Genomic DNA, 21,102 nt, shown 5'->3' on the forward strand with positions numbered 1-21,102 from the left:
GACCTCTCAGGCTGCTGGTCTTTCTGTACCGCCATGTGACAGAGCCCTACAATCCAGAGCAGAATCAGAGGGTTTTTAAAAAGTCCATAAAGTGTCTGCAAAATAAGCCCCAAGCGAGTAGCAAGTCTCAGGAGGGCAAGTCCGGTTGAAAGGGAAGTCCCTGACTCTGCCCCCTGGCAACCAGCTCTAAGTTGAAGGAAGTGATTTCTGCCTCTCCTCTCTGGGACCCCCTAGCTCTGGCTTCTTCGAGGTCACCCCTGAGAGTACCTGGGTGCCTTTGCCTGTGGGACCAGACTCCCAGCTACCTCAGCTGTTGGCCTCATCTAACACACAGGAGCATGACAAGTCGCATGAGGGACCAGGGACAGTTGCTGATGCGAGAGGTCCAGGCCCCTGCCACTGCAAGATGGAGAGCATGTGGCCTGCAGAGGAGATCCATCAAAGTCACCAAGAGCTATGGGCCCTGAGCCCATGGCAAGGAAAGTGCATCTGCTTTGGGGTGCAGAAGACCTATGCTTGGGGTCTTGCTCTGCCTCCCAGCTAGCCTGGGTATCCTGGACCACCTTTTTTGGTTTTCTGAGACAGGGTTTCTCTGTGTAGTTTTGGTGCCCGTCCTGGATCTCGCTCTGTAGACAAAGCTGGCCTCGAACTCAGGAGAACTGCCTGGCTCTGCCTCTCGAGTGCTGGAATTAAAGGCGTGCGCCACCACTACCACTCAGCCTCCTGAGTGAGTCTTAGCTGCCTCTCCTTGAAGTGTGTGAAGTGTTTGCCTCGTAGCATCCCCAGGCTGAAGCAGAATGGCTGCGTATAAACAACACACAGAGAAACTGGTGTATGGCAGCCATGATTATTAGCTAGCTTTATGTATCATTTTATGAGGGTAGGAACAGAACCCAGGGCTTGTATATGCTGGGAATGCTTTCTACCATTGGGCTACATCTCCAGCCCTTATGAGTGGATTCTGATGGTCAGTTCTACCGAAACAGGTCTGTAGACTTCTTGGTAACCAACAGGGCTGATGATATACCTTTGCAGTGCCCATCAGTGTTTCCTGACCAGTAACTGCTGCTGCTAAAATTCCTTCCTTGGGAGAGAGTAAAGCAATGCCTGCCTTCCTTTTAAGGACCCAACCACAAACCCAAACTGAGGCAGGAGTCTGGCGAAGTTCACTCTGCGGACCAGTTAATTTGTTGGGCCTCGGGGAGGGGTGCTTACAGGAGTGTGGACATGCACCCCCGCAACCAACTACATCTGGAAAGGCTTACTGAACACCAATGGGGGTTTCCACCCAATAGAGTATATATGGATTCCCCCATATACTCTAGCTCCTCCCCCAGGCCACAGCAGCCTGCCAGGTGATGGGGAGCAGCTAGATACTCCGGTGAGAATCTCAGGTCTGACTCTGGGCCTCTGTTGGGGTGGGAGTGTCAACCAGTCCCATTGGGATGAGCATTTGGGAGGGGGCACACAGCTGAACTCCCAAGACTTGCTTTGCTCACTCACACCTACAGTTAACAATGCTTCAGAAACTTACCTCAGCTCTGGGGTCCAGCGCAGAGAATGTCAAGCTGGCCATCCATCTTGGGGACACTCAGGCAGTGACATCTTTGCCATTGGAATTCTGAGGTGAAATCTGCCTTGCCCTGATAAGCTCCATCTACCCAGGGAATCAGCCACTGACATATACCAAGTCCGGAACTGTAGACCCCATCACCCCACCCCCGAGCCCCAGGTTCATCGTGAAAGCCTAGCATTCCTATCTCTCTCCAGCCCATCCTTATCCCAGGAGAGCCATCTGAAGAGTTCATGTAACTTTCTGAGACACTCATCAGATCTTCCAAACTTTGAGGACAGGATTGTAACAGTGTGCTGCAGAGACACAATTGTGTCTCTGCAGGAAAACATGCTAAATACATATGTGTATCATGGGGGGAGAGCTTTCCTCCTCTGGTTTGCATTTCCTTTCATTGCTTACTGGCTCCTGTGTGCCAGGATTTGATGTCTCCATCACTTAAAAACTTCTACTGCAGGGTTCAGTATGCAACATGGTGGGAGAGCACCTGGGGTTGCTCACGAGGAAAATGAATCAAAACCTTATTGGCAACCCAAACTAGAATGCAATTGCCCTGACAGATACATTTATTTTCAAGACAGTCTCACTATGTAAGTCCAGGCTAGCTCTAAATATTCCCTCAAGGACACTGGGTAGCTTTACCGATCTTGGCAGACTATTTCCTAGACTATTTCATGACCTCACTGACACCCCCCACCATCAAGGTGTCTATGCAGTTTTGGACCACCACTACCAATACATGCAGTGCTGAGGGGCAAACCCAGGGTCTGTGCATGCTGCGCCTGCATTCTACCAACTGGGCCACATTCCCAGAACCACTTTCTTTAGTTCTGTATTTTCACCCTGGGTCCCAAGACTCTGCCCCACCCCTACCCTGCCTAGCCCTCACACAGCACACTACCCCTCAAAAGTGTGACCGCTGTAGCAGGACCTGCAGAAAGTGTTACTTCCCTTGTGCTTTCAAAAATAAGGAAAACGCTTCTTAGCAGAGACTTGCAGCAACTGCTCCTTAGGTCCTTGAGGAAAATCACCATCTGCTCCCCTTGTATCTTCTGGAGACAGCAAAGGTCTGCTAAGTCTCACAGGACAGCAACAGGGAAGCCTGGCTCTCCACTCCCGGCTCTGCCCAGGGGACACCTGGGTCCTGTGCTCCTTTCCCAGACTCAAGGGAAGAAGGGTTGCTGGGGCACTTTCCAGAGTCCAGGTGAGGGCACAGCACAGCTACCAACTCCAGCTTCACCTGGCGCTTCCTCTCCCCAACCTACTCTCACCTACAAAGCGCCCACATGACGGTTTTTCTTGTCCAAGACCCTTTACAGTGGGGTCAGACTCAACCATCTGATAACCAAGAGTTCAGGGTGGCTCTCAGGATGCCATTGTCACCTCCACAGGCCAGTAGATGCCTAAGTAGAGGGCTTTCCTTCTCCTTTCCAGCATGCCCACCATCTGGCAACGCCAATCGTGGTAAATATGACAGACACGTGAGCCTCCTTCCAGAAATCCCAGGGCTTGGTTTGGGGGAAACTTTTATTAATTAAAGACTTTTGAGAAATTGTTACTGCGCACGCAAGCGTGTGTGTGTGTGTGTGTGTGTGTGTGTGTGTGTGTGTGTGTGTGTGTGTAGGCGAAACAGGGTCCCACTAGCCTCAGATTTGGAGAAATCATCCCACCTCTGCCTTTCTAGTGTCGGGATTACAAGAGTGAGCCACCATGCCCCTGAAAAATACTCCTCAATGATTTCATCTTCCTCACTCTTACTCCCTGTTAATCACACGAGGTTTTCCTTTCAATGAAAAGGTTCCCAGAGCAAAAATACACCAAGTGCAGTTCTAGAAAGGATTTATTTCAAAACAGTCACAATTTTCACTTTAAAGCAAACAGTGGTCCAAAAAAAAAAAAAAAAAAAGCATTGAAAAAAACATATTAGACTATTTTGCAGAAACAGCTTAGGTATCAGCTTGCAGGTAACAGGGGGGTGGGGAGGACCTTAAAAACATTAAAAACAAAAACATGTAACATTGAGGTATTCTGCTTAACGGATATGATCTCTAGCCAAGAAAGTCTCTCCGTCCGTTCCAGCTTGCTACACAACTGTGCCAGCTTTCCCTGCAAACTAGCTCTCCATCTGAGCATATGTTCCTTAATAAGCATTAGGGTTGTCATAGAAACCCCCTGGAACTGGCACCCAGCCACACCAGGACTAGAGGCTGCAAAGACCTTTGGCAGACCCTCCCCAGCACCAGCCCTAGGACCTCGCCAGCTGGTTGCCTCCTCCAGCCACGATCTCCCCGTAGGCTGTCTGTCAATGGCAAAGGTTCTGGGGGTGAGCCTGCCTCTCCAAATAAGACAGGTTTCTCACCTCCACCTGCAGCTGAGTGCGGGAATGTTCCCCAAATAGGTCAGCCATCAAGAACTGCTCTAGGGGGAAAAAGGAGTCAGGCAAGTCAGGCATTCTTCCTTAAACCTGCAGAGCGTGGCCAACCCTGGCCCACCCTGCTGGGTACAGTCAGGCGAGAAACTGCAAAGAAAATGCTCACGGAGGGAAAGCATTCAGTCACCAGACGTCTCCAGTGCATAGCCAATGCTACTCCCTTGAAAGACTTTAAAGCTGTTTTACTAATGCCAGAAGAACCAAGGATCACTTTAGAACTCTTTAGAGCAGGTACATTTTCTCCTCCTGCTGCCATGCAGGGAAGGTCATGCTCAAGCCATGTTTAAACCCTCCAAGTCTGGCTGCCTGGTTGCTGGCTGCAGGTGTTCAGTGAGTGATGACACAAGGCAGCCGGCCTGTGGGCCGCAGAAACTCCAGGAAAAATGACCCAAGGATGGAGACACGCACTCGGCCAGCACAGATCTGAGGCCAGAAGCAGCTGAGGGCCTCTACCTGTGTGCACTGATCGAAACTGGAACTCAGATGGAACAGACTTCACTGGCATTAGCTTATTGAAAGTCAAAAGGGAAAGGAAAAAGCATCCTTTTGATGCTGGAGGGCGGGGAGGCTATCTATCCTGTTATAGTAATAGTGAAATCAGTAACAACTTGGAGATCAAAGCTCTCTGCCTTTCAGAGATAGAGATATCTGGATTTCAATCTTCCACCAGCTCGCTCGGCCTGGCTTTGGTGACAGCGTGTGGGCAGAGCCATGTGAGGGACTGAAGAACCGTGTGTGCGTGGGCACAGTCACCTATCCCCTAAAGATCACTATTTCTAATATTTCCCTTTCACAGCATTTTTGCTACTCTTGGGTCCCAGAAACTTAGCAAAAATGGGGAGGAAAACAAAACAAAACAAACAAACAAAAAAAACCCACAACAACCATGAATACCTGCCTGTGTTTTGTCCATTTACAACTTTTTCTAAGACAGCAACAGGCCCCTGAAATGTACAAAACCCAAAAAATAAACAGCTACCTGCTTAGGACAGCGGCACCTTGGCGCTGCGGAGCAGATAGCAGCACACTGGTGACTCCTGAGCTCCACCGCCTGTCCCGTGGGGGTGGCATTCCCCCAAAAGACAGGCTACTAGCCAAGTGTCGGGATTTGGTGACCGTGAGGGTTAACGATTGCAAACTCGCTTCAATCACAGTACCACTTGCTGGGTGACCACTAACACCACGGACTTCTCAAAGCCCCAGGGAGAAGCCGGAGGGGACAGTGCTTCTGCAGGACTCAAAGGGGGGACTATGCCGAGTGAGGAAGGCCACAGCGGCAGCAAGGTGTGAGAGGAAGCGGACACCTTCCTCCTGAGCCTGGCAAGCGCTCATTCCCTGAAGACGAGTACAGACTATTTCTGTACATTTTAGGAAAAAAAAAAAAAAAAAAAGGTAAAGTCTTTTCTGTTACAGAAAACAATCATTTTTCTCGATTTTCACTTGACTTGCCTTTTGCGCTACACAAAGCTCCGGTGTCACCCCACCCTCCGCCCCAGGGGTGGTTCACACAGGAGCACACAGTGAGTGGCCTCTTCCAGAATCCAGAGCACCAGGCAACGGTTTTTTGTTTTTTTGGGGTTTTTTTGGTTGTTTGTTTTCTGAGAAAGGTTTTTCTGTGTAGCTTTGGCTGGTCTCAAACTCACAGACATCTGCCCGCCTCTGACTCCCAAATGCTGGGATTAAAGGCATGCATGCGCCACCGCCACTACCACCTGGCTCAGGAAACAGTTTTGTAAAAAGCAAAATAAAAATGCTGGCCGGGCAGTGGTGGCACACCTTTAATCCCAGCATTCGGGAGGCAGAGGCAGGCGGATCTCTGTGATCCTGTCTCAAGGCGCGCGGGGGGGGGGGGGGGGGGGGGGGGGGGGGCGCTTTCTTGCTAGTTAAATTTTTCTTTCTGCATGAATGTCATCTTGTCTAGTAGCTCAGATCCAGTTGAAACCAGTATAGGCCAGACTCGAATAAAGCAGTTACACACTCTCGCCCTGGCAGAGGCAGGCCCTCACTAACACCATCCCTCCCCTGGGAGAGTAGTGGAGGACAGAAAACATGTCTTCAGAGGCTGTGCCCCCTCAACTACAACAGGGACAGTGGACATCTGTCCGTCCCTACTCCCTTTCTGCTTCTCTTCTCCTGAAGTCCTGAGATCAAAGACGGAGAGCAAACTTCTACAGCCGTCAGTGCCTAGGGCTGTCCTTCACATTTGAAAAATGCTTATAAGAAGTTAATTGTCATTCCGTTTAAACCCGCCAGGCCCTGAGATATCAGTCACCACAACCACCTTCCAGCTGCTTTTCCAACGGCTTTCCAGGTGCTGAGAAGGAAGGAACGAGCTTCCTGCCAAGCCTTACTGGCCTCGGAAAAGAGAATGTCAAAGGTGCTTGGATTTTAAGAGTTCAAGCTAAAAGGTGGGTTAGGGCAGTGAGCCAGAGCTAGGCAACTGGGGCAACCTTTGGTACCTCTAACTGAGGCTATCCTGAGGGTGCAGCTTGTGAAGGCTTATCAGTGTGTAGATGAGCACCTCTATCCAGAGTCACCGCAGGTCTCTTCATGGAGGCCCCTTCCTTTGGAGCGTATGTAGCATACCAGTCTTGACCGGTTCCCGAATCTTCTGCAAGATTCTCCTCGGAAACGGAGCTGCGGCCACCCCCACCCCCACCCCCGACCCAGGTGAGCTGGAATAGCAGTAAGAAACCTGTGTGCCCATCTCCTGACACAGTGCCAGCTGCCAGGTACCATCCAGACGTCTATCCGGGGAATAAGTAGTCTCTATTGCTGCTGCCATAAGGGCTCTGCAGGTCCCTGACACCCAGGCAGCCATGGCTTACGGTGTTGTCGGGCCTAGAGCTGTTGTGGGACCCTGCGGAGGTAAGGAGAGGGACCAAGATGAAGGTCGGCTTCAGCTGTCCCAAGGAATATGGCGGGGGAGAACTCATCTTACTCTCCTTCACGGCCTGGGACTTCCATGTCTTCTTGAGCCTTTACACAAACACACAAAAGCAAACAAGCAGATGTGAGCTTCCTCTCAGGCCAATGTCATGGTGAAGAACAGCAGCAGCAGCTGGCTGCCCGGGTTGCTAGGTGTGCCCAGGCTCAGCTTACAGAAATGCTGACGACTCCACTCTCATATTATCATCACCAGAGGACTCCCCACACCCTGAAGGGCTGGTGAGGTTCCAAACCAAGACCACACCTCTCTGGCCCCATTTACACAGGGGAAGAAATGTGAGTGAGTGTCCTTTGTGCACTCCGGAAGTCACCCTACAGCCCCTTAACCTGCTCTGTGCCGGAGGCTGCCCGTGAGGCAGGAGGATACCATCAGCTCTTTATCCGTTCACGTAAAAAAAGGAGGAGAATGTTCTCTCAGTGGGGAAGGAAAATGGAACCCGGTCCAACTAAGGCTGGCAGGAGGCAGATCATTCACAGCCCACGATGAGTAGCAGAAAGCAGGCGGTGTGGTCCCTGTACTCTCTCCTGTCCTGTGCCGTCAGCTGTCCCATCCTCAGACCTCCAGACACCCCACCCCAGGAGGGAGGGACTTCATGCTCCGAGGAGGGCACCGCTGGCACGTGTTGACTCATCTGACAGGAAAGTCAATGGCGGGCAGGAAGGAGATAGGCATCGCTCTGATCACAGCCTCCTCAGCACGCCATCTGGGCCAGAGGCCAGGCTCAGCAACCATGAGAAAGTCAGCTGACAGCGTGAAGAAAGCTGAGCCGCAGATACAGATCTGCAAAGGGGGGGGGGGGGGCTCCTTCCCAAGGGCCCCTTTCTAGGGGTGCTAGACCAGGGCCTCCTCTTCTTCTTTGACCTCCTCTACAGCTGACCTGCTGTGTATGGACCCCCAAAGCGGGGAGTAAGGTGACCCCCACTCAATTCCATCACATGCCAATTACCCAAGGAAGGGCTGTGAGGGAGGAGGGGGACACCGATAGGAAAAACAAGATTTAGGCCTTTCTCTTGGGCTTTCTTTCTGTACCAGCAGACTATTCTTGTTCTTGTTATGATACATGATTGATAGCTGGCTCTGAATCTGCCGTTGGCTCTTGGCCTGTTAGGCAAACAGCACAAACAATCTGCAGAATGTTACTTGGATGCAGGAAGAGAGCCCAGCAGGGGTGTGAAGGGAGTGTGCCCAGTCTCTGAGTGGAATTCTCCCTGTGAGAATTCTACGACACTGTCACACCATGGACTCACTGCAAAGCACTCAGACCCTCTGACCCAGGAATTCTCAGAAAATACCCTAAAAATGACTGCGGTTCCAGTAAGACCGGCCTCCATGGGCTGGTATACCTGAATGCCTCGTCACCAGGGAGTGGTGTGCTCTAAACAGATTACAAGGATTAGGAGGTGCGAGCTTGTTGGAGGAAGTGTGTCACTATCGGTGGGATTTGGAGTTTTAAAAGCCCAAGCCAGCTAGGCCCAGTCTCCCCCTTCCTCCCTCCCTCCCTCCCTCCCTCCCTCCCTCCCTCCCTCCCTCCCTCCCTCCCTCTTTCTTTGCCTGTGATCAGGATGTAGCTCTCAAGAACTTCTCCAGCACCATGCCTGCCTCCACACTCCCTGCCATGATGATAAAGGGCTAAGCCTCTGGAACTGTAAAGAAGCCTCCACTTCAATGCTTTCTCTTATAAGAGTTGCCAGGGTCATGTGTCTCTTCACAGTAGTAGAACACTGACTAAGACAATGATATAAACATGGAAGACCTTTAAAAGCACAAAGATGCTTAAAAGCACAGTGCTCTTTATCAATGCAAAACATCTTCTAATCCCTGCTAACAGTTAACTGGGTTTATGTCCTTACAAGAAAAACTTACTGCTAATGAATATGAGGTGTACAAAGAGTGTGAAACTGGGCCAGATGTGGTAGCATGTGCCTTTAATCCCAGCACTCGGGAAGTAGAGGCAGGCAATCTCTGTGAGTTCGAGGGCAGCCTGGTCTACAAAGTGAGTTCTAGGGCAGCCAGGGTTACAGAGAACCCTGTCTTTAGAACACAAACAACAACAACAACAAAGTGAAAATATTTACAAAAAAAATGTGAAAATACTTTTTTAAAGGTAGGATTTAGAAGTATTTTTTAAATTATTTTTAATTATATGCATGTGTATCTGTGTGGGTATGTGCATGCGAATGTAGGTGTCCAAAAAAACCGGAAGAAGGTATTGGATCCCTTGGGGCTATAATTACAGGTAGTACAAATCACCCAACTCAGGTCCTGAGAACCAACTCAGGTCCTATGCAAGAACACTAAGTACTCTTAACTACTGAGCACAGAATTTAGAGTTATATACACAGAATAAATGTGGCAAGTAACAGTAGACACCCCCCCCCCACACACACACACACACACACGAATGCAGAACTAGAGGCAGAACACTGAGTCTTTGCCTATGGCGAGGCGTCAAGCGGCAGTTCTCAGGTGTTGGTACTCTCCTGTTTGGCCCCAGTGTATAAAGCTGTTTCAGCCCGCTCAGATCCTTACCTTCATCGTTGTTCAATAGTTTGCTCACTACCTCGCTGGAAAAAAATCACAATTTGAGGCCAGGGATACAGCTCAATGTCAGAGCCTCTGCCTAGCCCTGGATTTGAACTCGCACACTGAAAATAAGGAAAGGAGGGAAGGATCCAAGAGGAATAGTCCGGGGCTGAGCACAGCCTGATGTCTCTGGCTGTGTGAGTGTAGTGTGTGTGTGTTGTGTGCTCATTTGCTGAGTAAAGAAAGGAACGAGGTTCTGACGCCCTCAGGGGCAGATGAAAGCTAAGACACAGTACGGCACCCAGCCCCAGGACTCATCCATCTCACCTCAGGATGATGCCGACGCAAAGGAACAACCCAAACACCAGGCTTCCTCCAGCCACCAGGAATGTGGGAAGCGATATTGAGGAAGATTCTTGTACTGAGGCTGGGGTGGGGGGTGGGGGGAAAACAGAGAAAAGGAAGTTAGGATGAAGGGGAGGAGGGAAAATTCAGTCAGTCAGTCGGCGGGTACTAAAATTGCCAACTTGCTGGCCAAAGCCAGTTCTGAAGAGACTCCTCGAATCATGGCTGCACCACTCACAGGCGGTGTGGGGCTCATTCTCTGCTGGCAGCCAACTGGAGGGCTTTGCCAGGCAGAGGGCACGTGAGAGACAGAGACTCAAGGACTTTCAACAAGTATTGGGGGCCCATTTCTCCCCTGGGGTGTCATCTCACGTCTATCCCCAACTTGGCCTTCAAGCTCCATACATGCCACGTCCCTTCTCCTGCAGAGCTCTCCCCTGATCTCCCTTCCCACCCAAAATGCTCTCCCTGTCTACCTTTACGGAGCTCCTTTGTGGCCCAGTCCCTAGAAACCTTTAGGCGTCAAATGAGAGACCACACTCTTGGCTGGGCCAGTGCAACTCTGCCAACAAAGCCAGTTCCCTTCCACAGATCCTCCACTTCCATCTCCAGCAATGCCGACCACAGTCAGACTGTAGACCCACTACAAGTCAGCTTACTGGTCTAGTCTAGTGGGCCTCACTGTGTCTTAGCAGACAACAGCAGACGAAGTAACGAAAGATGAGCTGGTGCCGCAGCTCGCCGGCAGAGGTTGGCCTAGCGTGCTCAAGGCCCAGGGCTCAGTCCTAACTATTGCAATGAGTGACATAGAATGACGGAAGACTGCTGTGGCCTCTGATCCTCTGCTAAGAGTCCAAGTGAGAGTTCTTCTGCAGGCCAGAGGAAGACCAAGACACTAGCGCTTACCCGGGCTGCTTGTTGCTTCTAGAGAATTGTACTGATCCCCCTCCTCATCATCATAGTCTTCATCAGAGACCTAGGAGAGATGACCCTCATCATCAGCTTGCTCCACATTCATCCGCACTTCCGCAAAGCCACCACCTCCTTTCGGTCTCCTGAACCTGTCCATGCCCGATTTCTGTCAACTGTCACTGGTGTTGTTCATGAGCTCACTTTCCCTACCCCAGGGGAAGAGTTCTTTCCACCCATGTCTCTGCTGGGGGCACGGAGGACATGCTCAGTAAACAAAGCAGCTGTCCATGGGGTCTGTTGCCAGGTGCAGTGGTAGCCTCCCGGAAAAAGCCCGTCCCAGCATCCCAGCTCCACTTCTCGCTAGCTAGCTACGTGATAGGCAGATAGGCTTAAGTTCTGCTTCTGGAGCTAATTCTGAGATTTGACCCACACCGTGGAGAAGGTGGCCAGTCCTCAGTTAGTGTCTGTTCCTTAGGACCTGCCTGGAGCTCTCTGACTTGACAGGAAAGAATTCACCTGCCTCTGCCTGTAAAGGCACCAAAAAGCCTCACAAGGAAGGGCAGCCCCTGAAGACATCCCTTCTAGGGCAGTCCTGGGAAGCCTGCATGTGAGGCCCAGACCTCTGCCTCCATCTCTATGCATTGGGGGGCAGAGGAACAAAGGCTCCCGCTCAGTACTGAGGGAATTAAGGACCACTCAGAGAGATAGAGTTGGATGGGAAATTGGATTAGTAAAGGAATTTGTTAAGCAGCTTCAGACATAATCCTCTTTCCAATACTTCACGATACCAGGCTACCACAGGGGAGGCCATGGATAAACTGAATCTGGTCTCAAAGCAAGCTGTCAGTGGTGTCCAAACAGCTCCGGATGAAACAGTAGCCACCAGAGCCAGGCAGATGGCGCCTTACAGCTTCGAGGGAAGGGAACTGGCCCACAGCCACGCTCTAGAAGACCCAAACGGCACTGAAACCGTATTCTGGGGTGGGGCAGTGCATGTCCTGGCCCTTTCTGAGGGAAAGCTCACCTGCGTGGGGCTTCCAAGGATCCCGGCAGGGGTGCTCCTGGGCTCTGTTGGTACAAGAAGAGCTGTGTTAGGGACCTGTGGACCCCAGAACCCAGTCAGATCAACACAATGAGCTGGGTATGGTGGCACATCTGAATCCTAACACCCGGGAACCCGAGGGGGAAGGAGTGCCTCAAGTTCACGGCAAGAACAGAGGAGACCCTGTCTCAAAAACAAAACATATAATCCTTTTGTTTGTTTGTTTTTTGGTTGGCTGGTTGGTTGGTTTGGGGTTTTTGAGACAGGGTTTCTCTAGGTAGCCTTGGCTGTCCCGGAACCCTATAGATCAGACTGACCTCAAACTCACAGAGATCCACCTGCCTTTGCCTCCCTAGAGCTGAGATTTAAAGGAATGCACCACTGCCACTGGGCTATACAGTATTATTTTTTAAAAGCAGAATCTGGGAATAAGGAACTCTCCAACACTAGAGGACTAGCCATGTCTATTACAACAGAGCCATATAAGACAGTAACCTGGAGGAAAATCTGTTTTGTGTTACATGATGTAAATCTGTATCGGGTAGCTATCCCAGCATTGGCCTGGAAGTTCCAACCCTCATTGAGGCTTCGGTAATGGTCACGCCCACAAGGCAGGGCGGAGGAGGAAGCGGAAGACCCAGGATCGAGAGGAGGTCTCTCTGTTGGTTCTGGGATCCTGGACGCTGGAGGTAGACCGAGCAGAGTTCTTGAGAAAACACCACCAGACTGAGCCATACCTTTGCCAGACCCTACAACCTATCCCTTTATTGTAAGTTACCCCACAAAATAAACCTCCCTTTTAACTACGTGGAGTGGCCTTAATAATTTCACCAATATAAATGTGTATCAAAGCATTACATGTTCCCACAAATGTGCCTGATTATTCTGTATCTACTAAAAATAAAACTTCAGGGTGCATGCCTTTAATCCCAGACCTTGGAACATCAAAGCCAGCCTGGTCTACACAGAGCATCCCAAGCCAACCAGTACTTAAGAACAAAAACAAAAAATAAAATGTCAAGGGGTCTGGAGAGACCGAGAGGTGGCTCAGAGCCCAGCTGCTCTTCCAGAAGACCCGGGTTTGATTTCCAGCACCCACAGGTCAGCTCACAGCCCTCTATAACTCCAGTCCACCTGAAGCTCCTCCAGATGGCCTCTGTAGGCGCTGCATACAGGTGGTGAACAGGCAAGGTGCAGGCAGAACACCCACAGACATAAAGCAAAGATGGAAACAGAGGAGCTAAATCTTTAAAAATAAATAAGTAAATAAGACTTCAGAACGTATAAAAAACATTGAAGATATGATGTAATGAATAAAAAAGGCCTATTTTGATCCAAAGTTTCTAAAGCTCATGTTTATATTATCATATAGTATATATTACAATACATACATACACAGGAAGGGAAAAGCCAGAAGGATACCTAGCTCAAGATATAAGCACTATTAACAGTAATTCCTTAAGCTCGTCTTTTTGCAATAAAATACATGAGGGATCAGTGACTCATGCTGGGAGAGGTGAAGGAAACCCTGATGAAGAGGGGTGGGGACAGCTGTGGCAGAGGCCACGCCCTCCTGGGCACTGTCTTCCGTGGCTGAGGCAAGAGGCAGAATCAAAGCGGAGCTAGGCCCCAGGGACCTGGCTCTGACCCTGGCCGGGCAAGGGGTGGAACCACTCAGATCTTCTTGTCCTCTCTCAGCATTTCCACTAAGAAGTTAAAAATACCACCAAGCATCAGACATTACAAGCACCCCAACCCAGGAGTAGAGTACCAGATCGCTAAGAGGCAGAGGAGAGGGTGAGTCTGTTTCTGCTTGGGAGAGAAGTCTCAATGGGCTACGCCACCTCCAGAAGGAGAGAAAACCACACAGCAACAGCGAAGGCGCTGGAGAAAGAACCATGTCACCTACCCGCTTCATTGTCTATAAAGGAAATGGGCCCAGAGAGGGAAGGCAATTGTCTAAGTTCACACAGCAAGTAAACTCATGAATGAACCTCAAATTGTGGCAAGGACTCAGCATCCCATGCCTTTATGCTGTCTCGGCCTTGCCTAAAAAGAACAGTTCAGCAGGGCAATGGTGGCGCACACCTATAATCCCAGCACTCGGGAGGCAGGGGCAGGCAGGTCTCTGAGTTCGAGGCCAGCTGGTCAACAAAGTGAGTGCCAGGACAGTAAGGGCTATGCAGAGAAACTGTTTGGAAAAAAAAAAAAATAATAACAACAACAAAAACAAAACAAAACGCTAAAACCAGGAGGGCAGCAATGAACAGAAAAATATGTCCAACCACGGATGACCTCTCAGCCCATCAAGTTCAACTTTTCATGAAACCTTCCAGGTTCATCCTTCCAGGGGCCTCAGAACCCTGGCCATAAGCCTCATCAAGTCCCACCAGGGACTGCATACATGTGTGCACAGATGGATTGGTTTTGTAAGACAAGGTCTCTCTGTCACCTACAATGACTTGGAACTTACTAGGTAGATAAACCAGGCTGACCTTTGACCTGGAACGAGCGCTGGGATCACCATACCTTCCCTCATGTTTGTTGTTGATGCTGTTCGATTTTGAAACAAAGTCTCACATTTTAGCTCAACTTTTCTGGAATTCACTATGTAACTGACTTAGACTCCTGCCTCTGCCTCCGGAGGGTGGGGTGGGGGTGGGGTGGGGGTTGAATTGCAGAGTAGGACACGATGCCTGTTGTGTTTGTCATTGTTTGATCTTTGAGACAGGGTCTCATTCTGAAGCCCAGGCTGGCCTGGGGCTCACAGCAATCCCCAGTTTTAGCCTCTCAAGCCCTTGATTACAGATGTGAGCCACCACACCTGCTGGGATCTAAAGCTGGGAGTGGGCTGGAGAGACCGCTCAGCCATTAAGAGCCCTTGCTGTTCTTGCAGAGAACCTGGGTTCAGTTCCCAGCACCCACACAGTAGCCCCAAATCAGCTGTATATCCAGTTCCAGGGGATCCAATGCATTTTTCTGGCCTCCGTGGGCACCAGGCACCCGTGTGGTGCAATACATACATGCAGGCAAAATACCCATACACATCAAATAAAATTTTAAAATAATAAGTATGGAGTGTGCCAGCAAGATGGCTCAGTAAAAGCGCTAGTCATAAGCCAGAAGACCCAAAGTCCACCCACAGAACTTGGGGGGCCGGGGGGGGGGGCGGCAGAGAATCAATTCCTCAAAGTTGTCATCTGACCTCTAAACGTGTGCTGTAGCAAGCATGCCTACTCTCACATACACAGCACATACTGGAAAAAAATACAATAAGAAACAAGTAAAGGGGTCGGGGATTTAGCTCAGTGGTAAATCCTCAGCTTAAAAAAAAAATTAAAGATGGGAAAACTGAGGCAAAAAGGGGGAAAATAACTTTCTCAAAGTTAGCAGAAAGTGGCAAAGCTGTGATTTTTATATATTTATTCTCTCTCTCTCTCTCTCTCTCGTGTGTGTGTGTGTGTGTGTGTGTGTGTGTGTCCATGCAAGTGTGCAGATGCCCGAAAACATCAAGCACCCTGCTGCTCTGTCACCTCCTGCTCCCGGGATCCTTTCCCTGCTCTGCCACTGTCTGCTTCCCTGGAGACAGGGTCTCTCACTGAATCTGGAGCTAGGCTGGCCGCAGCAAGCCCCAATCCCAGCAAGCATCCCCTCAGCTCCCAAAGTGGCATTTAAACCAAGTCTGTCTGGCTCCAATAATGAACATTTTAAAAAGTTTTAAAATATCCACTTGGGGTTGGGGATTTAGCGCAGTGGTAGAGCGCTTGCCTAGCAAGGGCAAGGCCCTGGGTTCCATCCTCAGCACAAAAAAAAAAAAAAAAAAAGAAAAGAAAAGAAAAAAGAAAAAAAAATCCACTTGGGACCCGGAGGTGTAACTCAGTTTGACCCTCAGCACTGCACGGGGTGGCACTGGCCTGGGGGCACTCCTGCAATCCTGGCACTGGGGATGCTGGAAGCATGAGGCTTGGGGAAGATGTCTTGGAGTCCTGGGTAAAAGCTAGCTCACAGCCTGCACTGTGAGGCCACTTCCCATGCCACTGAGGCCTCGAGGCTCTGGGACGCAGGTGCTGGGTCTGGGTGTTTTTAGGCAGGTGTCAGTATCCTAAGTGACAAATAACCAAACTGGGGCCGAGTTAGGTACTTCCCCAAAGTCATGCCAGCAAGGGACGGCGCCAGCTATCAGACCGGAGACAGAGCCCCTGCCTCCAGATGAGCGCTGGGTGCCAGCTGCAGGTGATGCCGCAGGAGGATGGAAGGTCTGAGAAAAGGGAGTTAGAGACAGAAGGGGGAAACGCGGGGGAGGGCAGAGCAGGGCCTCTCCAGAGACTGCAGCCCAGAGCCCTTGAACCTGCACCAGTCCCACTGAAGGCTCTGTGGAGAGGAACAAAATCCCCTGGAGCTGCAGGACCATGTGGACTCAGCTTTCTGGGGCACCCCCGACCCCCAGCCCCCCCCCCCCCCCCCCCCCCCCGACAGTTACTGTGACCTCCTGCTGAAGCCCCAGCAGGATAGGAGATACTGCCAGATCCTTTTCCTCCAACTCCCATCCTCTTCACCTGAAAAACGGGTGTGGTTAGCAGACATGCAGGGGTCAGCACTGAAGCTGACCTCCGGAGTAAGGACATTAAGCCCGGTATGGAGGCCCACACCCGGAGTCCCCAGCACTCCAGAGGCTGAGGCCAGCAGGCAAGATGACCTAGTGGGTAAGAATGCTTTGCCATGAAGCCTGATGGACCTGAGTTTGATTCAAAGAACACACAAAGAGGAAGGAGCCAATAATCACAAATTGTCCTTTGACCCCAACAGGTGCAGTAAGTAAGTAAACTGATAAATAAATATGAGGCTGTGGCAGGAGGATCTCAACAAAGAGTTCAAGGCTGGCTGGAACTACATAGCAAGTTTTATCTATAACTTTTTTGTTTTTGTTTTTTTCGAGACAGGGTTTCTCTATGTAGCTTTGCGCCTTTCCTGGAACTCACTCTGTAGCCCAGGCTGGCCTCGATCTCACAGAGATCTGCCTGCCTCTGCCTCCCGAGTGCTGGGATTAAACGCGTGCGCCACCACAGCCTGGCATATATATATTAAAATGTTATAGATACGGCAGTTTCCTCACAGGGTAAGAGTGCCAAATAACTAATATTTCCTAATGCAGGGAAATTGAGGCAGTGTGCTTATAGACCTTTCCACATGAGCAGACACTTCTCTAAAGGAGATAAATAGTGGCGTGTGGTGGTGAGCACTTGTAGGCCATCTCAACAAAACAAATCAGAAAGAAAAGTGGGACACTAGGTAAGGGGTAGATGCTGTAGTCCTAGCTACTAGAGAGGCTGAGACGAGATTGAGGCCAGCCTGGGAAATGCGCGCGCGCGCGCACACACACACACACACACACACACACACACACACACACACACACACACACGAGGGAGAGGGAGAGAGAGAGAGATTGATTTACGAGGATCTCTATGAGTTTGAGGCCAGCCTGGTCCACATCATGCATTCTATGTCAGAAAGAATTATACCCTGTCTCAAAAAGAGGGAATCTTTGTGAAGTCGAAGTGGAGCGGCCTCTAGAGAAAGCAGTGTGGCCGTTCCTTCAACACGAAACACAGACTTGCCAGACTTGCCGTGTGACACAGTAAGTAAGCAGTCCCACATCTATACTCAGTAGATGGTTCACAGCAGCATCAGTCACATACCAAAAGGAAGTAGCAGCCCAAGTCTCTACTGTCAAATTCGGAGAAATGGAGCATGATGTTTGTGCACAGCAAGATGTTCCCCAGCCTCTACCAGGAAAGAAATGCTGACCCACGCCACAGCTTGAACGGACCTTGAAGACACTGCGCCAAGTGAGATGAGTCAGGTTTCCGTACAACCCCACTTACCTTAAGTGTTTAAAACAGTCTAATTCAGAAACAGAAAGTAGAAAGCGCCTTGCTAGGAGCTAGGGAAGAGGGAGGGAATGGGAAGTGTTCAAGGGCGTGGGATTCCATCTGGAGATGGGTGGAGACCAGTGGGCAGCATTAGGCTATGTACTTAATGCCACTGAACCAAGGTTAAAATCAGGGCTGGCCTTGCAAGCGTGAGGACCTGAGTTCAATCCCCCATAACCCATGTCAGAAAACAAAACAAAACAGGTGTGGGGACATGGCTGTGTGATCTCGGCTCTGGGGGTTAGGGAGATGGGGCCAGGAGCATCCCAGGGCCTCTCTGCTATACCAGCCTAACCCACTCAGTGAACACCGGGCCAGTGAGATCAGCACCTACCGCAAAAAGTGAGCAGAGACAGTCCACGAAGAACAACACAGCAGGCTGACCTCTGGTCTACACACACACACGCACACACGCACACACGCACACACAAACACATGCACGCACGCACGCACACACACGGTTATAATAACAAGGGGTGGTGGTGCGCACGCCTGTAGTAATGTAAAACCAGAGCTTGGGACAGCCTAGAATACATGATGAGGCCCAACCTCAAAAATCTCCTGCAAGAGTTTTTAACATAAATTTTATGTCATGCACATTGTACCACTATCAAAAAAAAAATTGTGGGTTTTTGTTGTAGTTGTTTGGAACCAGGATCTCATCATTAGCTGAAACAAAGTTTTAAAATAACTTCAGGTTAAATCAGATGCTTTGATAATAGCCTTAAGACAAAAAATCCCAGAAAACAATCTAGAGTTCACAACGACACACAGCTCAATTATAGACTCATTAGATTAGTATCAAAAATACAAAGCAGCCCAGTTGTTGCTAGCTAACATACTTTCCTTTCTAGGTTTGGTTGATAATCAAAGGTGATGATTAATTCCTTGTACCCGTTCCTACCCTCACTCTAGGTATGTACCCTAAAGTACAGCTGACTGATTGTTTCTATGTACAAAATCTTACATTTGTGATTCCTTTAAGATTCCTTATAAGATGACCTTTCAAGATAAAATAATAAAGTGATGGATTCTTTTTAACCACAACATGCAGCCTGCCAACAAAAGAGTTGGCTGAGGAAAAAAAAAAAATGCCTTCTGCTTGTTCATGTTCTGTTAATCTGTAACAAGTTACTTAGATGTAATATATGTGGGTTATCAGGGTGACTCTGTTTTTAATCATGTAAGGCAGATGAAAAACATGTTTTTACCTGTACCCATTATAATCATTCACTTGGAAAAAAGAATGTACCCACACTGTGATTCCTGTATTGTCTGAAAGATCTTGTTGGGGTATGTAAGTTGTAGAAAAATGCATGTAGTATAAGGAACAGAGACTAGAGAATAAAGAAGGAAATTATCAAGAGAGTGTGTGAGTGTCTTTTTCCCTAACCCCCTCAGATAGAAAAGTCTAGTACGCAAAGTCTAGACTCTGTGGATTTCCCTTGAGCCCTGGGCTGTCTGGAGGTTGGTTACTAACCTTTCACAGTAAGGTACCAGTAGATGCCATCTCAAGCGGGTTTTATCAAGGAGCAAAAGGAGAAGCCAATACATTAAGTTTGAGGTCTAGAGTTAAGAAGGACATTAGCAGATGCAGAAGCACTCCAAAGGGAACTCCAGGAAAGCAGGCACCAGCTGATGAGCAGAATCATGAGTCCATGTACTTCTTTCCCATGGACATGTATTAATTGATAAAAGTTTCAGAAGATTGGAGTGGTGGCACATGCCTGTAATCTCTCAAACTGGGAGGCTGAGTGTGGTGGGTATTGTGTTCCCTGAAATATTGTGTGTTCCCCAAAATAAACATATCTGGGGTCAGAGAACAGACAGCCACTAGACCAAAGCCAAAAATGGTGGCTAGAAATTGAGAAGAGCAAGCCATAACAGAAGTTGGGTGGTGGTGGTGCATGCCTTTAATCTCAGCACTTGGGAGGCAGAGCTAGCCAGGCTCTCTGAGTTCAAGGCCACTTTAGAAACAGCTAAGCATGGTGACCCACACCTTTAATCCCAGAAACCCAACCTTTAAAACCCAGGGAGTGGGGGCAGAAAGAGAAAGGTATTTAAGGCGTGAGGATCAGGAACTAAGGGAGTTAAGCATTTGGTTGGTTAAGTGTTCAGGCTTTGGAGCAACAGTTCAGCTGAGAGCCATTGGGATGAGGACTCAGAAGCTTCCAGCCTGAGGAAACAGGATCACCTGAGGAACTAGCAAGGTGAGATAGCTGTGGCTTGTTCTGTGTCTCTGATCTTCCAGCATTCACCCCCCAATAACTGGCCTCAGGTTTGACTTCATTAATAAGAACCTTTAAGATTCCTGCTACAGCTGAGTCTGAGTTTGAGAACAGTTTGGGTTACCTGTGGAGCCCTGAAGCAAAACAAACTGCTGATACTTATTATCTTCCTTCTATCTTCCTGGAATTTGTTTTGTTAGAAGCATGTTTTAAAGTCTGGATACGAAATATACCCAACACTCACATGCTGTGTAGGCTTCATCTTAATACAATGCAGTATACAGAGCTGAGGCTTTGCCTCTGACTTAACCTCTTTTCAAATTATTATTATTGTTGTTTTTCAAGACAGGGCCTCATTATATAGTTCCAGCTGTCCTGAAACTTATTCTTTAGACCAGGCTGGTCTCAAACTCAGAGATCCACCTGCCTCTGCCTCCCAAGTACCAAGGGGATTAAAGGCGTGCACCACCATACCTGGCTTGGAATCATAATTTGGTATTACTGGGAGGTGGGGCCTAATTGAAGGAAGAAGGTCACTGGGTACACCCTTAAAGGGGACATCTTGTCCTAGCCTGTTTCTTCTGCTTCCTGCTTCCATGCCCAGAGGTCGGCAGTTCAGGTCTGTCACACCTTCTCTGTGCCACCTCAGACCCAAAGCAATGGAACCAGCCAACCAGCCCCAGTCCTCAGAAACTCAGCGTCAAAGAGTCCCTTTGCCCTTAAGCCGACTGTTCAGACTTTTGTCATTAACAGTGAGAAGTGACTCACATACACGCTTTGGGAGATTTCAATAATTCCCCCCAAACATTACCACCTTGTCATTTAAGATAAATAGCATTAGTCAATTAATCATATAATAATTCTCTGGAGATCCTCCCATCCTCTGCCCTCGCCCCCTCCCTGCTGCCCTCAATTGAGGCTTGCCTACTAGAAGGAAGAAGTGTAAGGAGAAACGGGCCCAGCCTCCAGTGAGCTCCCAACACATGAGTGCAGCTGGACTTGACCCTCCAGGTCTGAGAGCCTGGGATTCAGAGCATTAGTGACTGGAGTAAGACACGCAGACAAGCTGCCAGACTTGGGCAAATAGCGCTGTGATTGACCCAGTGGTTGGGAGGTGGAGGCCAGAGAATCAGAAACTCAAGCTTTTCTTAACTGTGTAGAAAGT

The 21,102-nt window shown here is 49.4% G+C and overlaps 1 protein-coding gene across 2 annotated transcripts in view; it reads right to left on the reverse strand.

The window, feature by feature from the left end:
* Positions 1-5,870: 5,870 nt before the first annotated feature.
* Il6r (interleukin 6 receptor) overlaps positions 5,871-21,102 on the reverse strand; it is a 34,967-nt gene continuing 19,735 nt past the window's right edge. Inside the window, exons 7-10 of one of the 2 annotated variants that reach the window (XM_036190565.1) lie at positions 11,759-11,802; positions 10,729-10,798; positions 9,805-9,904; positions 5,871-6,983 (exon numbers count right to left, since the gene is read on the reverse strand). In XM_036190565.1, coding sequence (XP_036046458.1) covers positions 6,752-6,983; positions 9,805-9,904; positions 10,729-10,798; positions 11,759-11,802 — 446 coding nt within the window. In that variant the 3' untranslated portion in view covers positions 5,871-6,751. The remainder of the gene's footprint in view (positions 6,984-9,804; positions 9,905-10,728; positions 10,799-11,758; positions 11,803-21,102) is intronic. The other variant, XM_036190566.1, reaches the window with a different exon arrangement.

The sequence above is a fragment of the Onychomys torridus genome, chromosome 6 (assembly GCF_903995425.1).
Source record: "Onychomys torridus chromosome 6, mOncTor1.1, whole genome shotgun sequence".
NCBI classification, from domain to species: domain Eukaryota; kingdom Metazoa; phylum Chordata; class Mammalia; order Rodentia; family Cricetidae; genus Onychomys; species Onychomys torridus.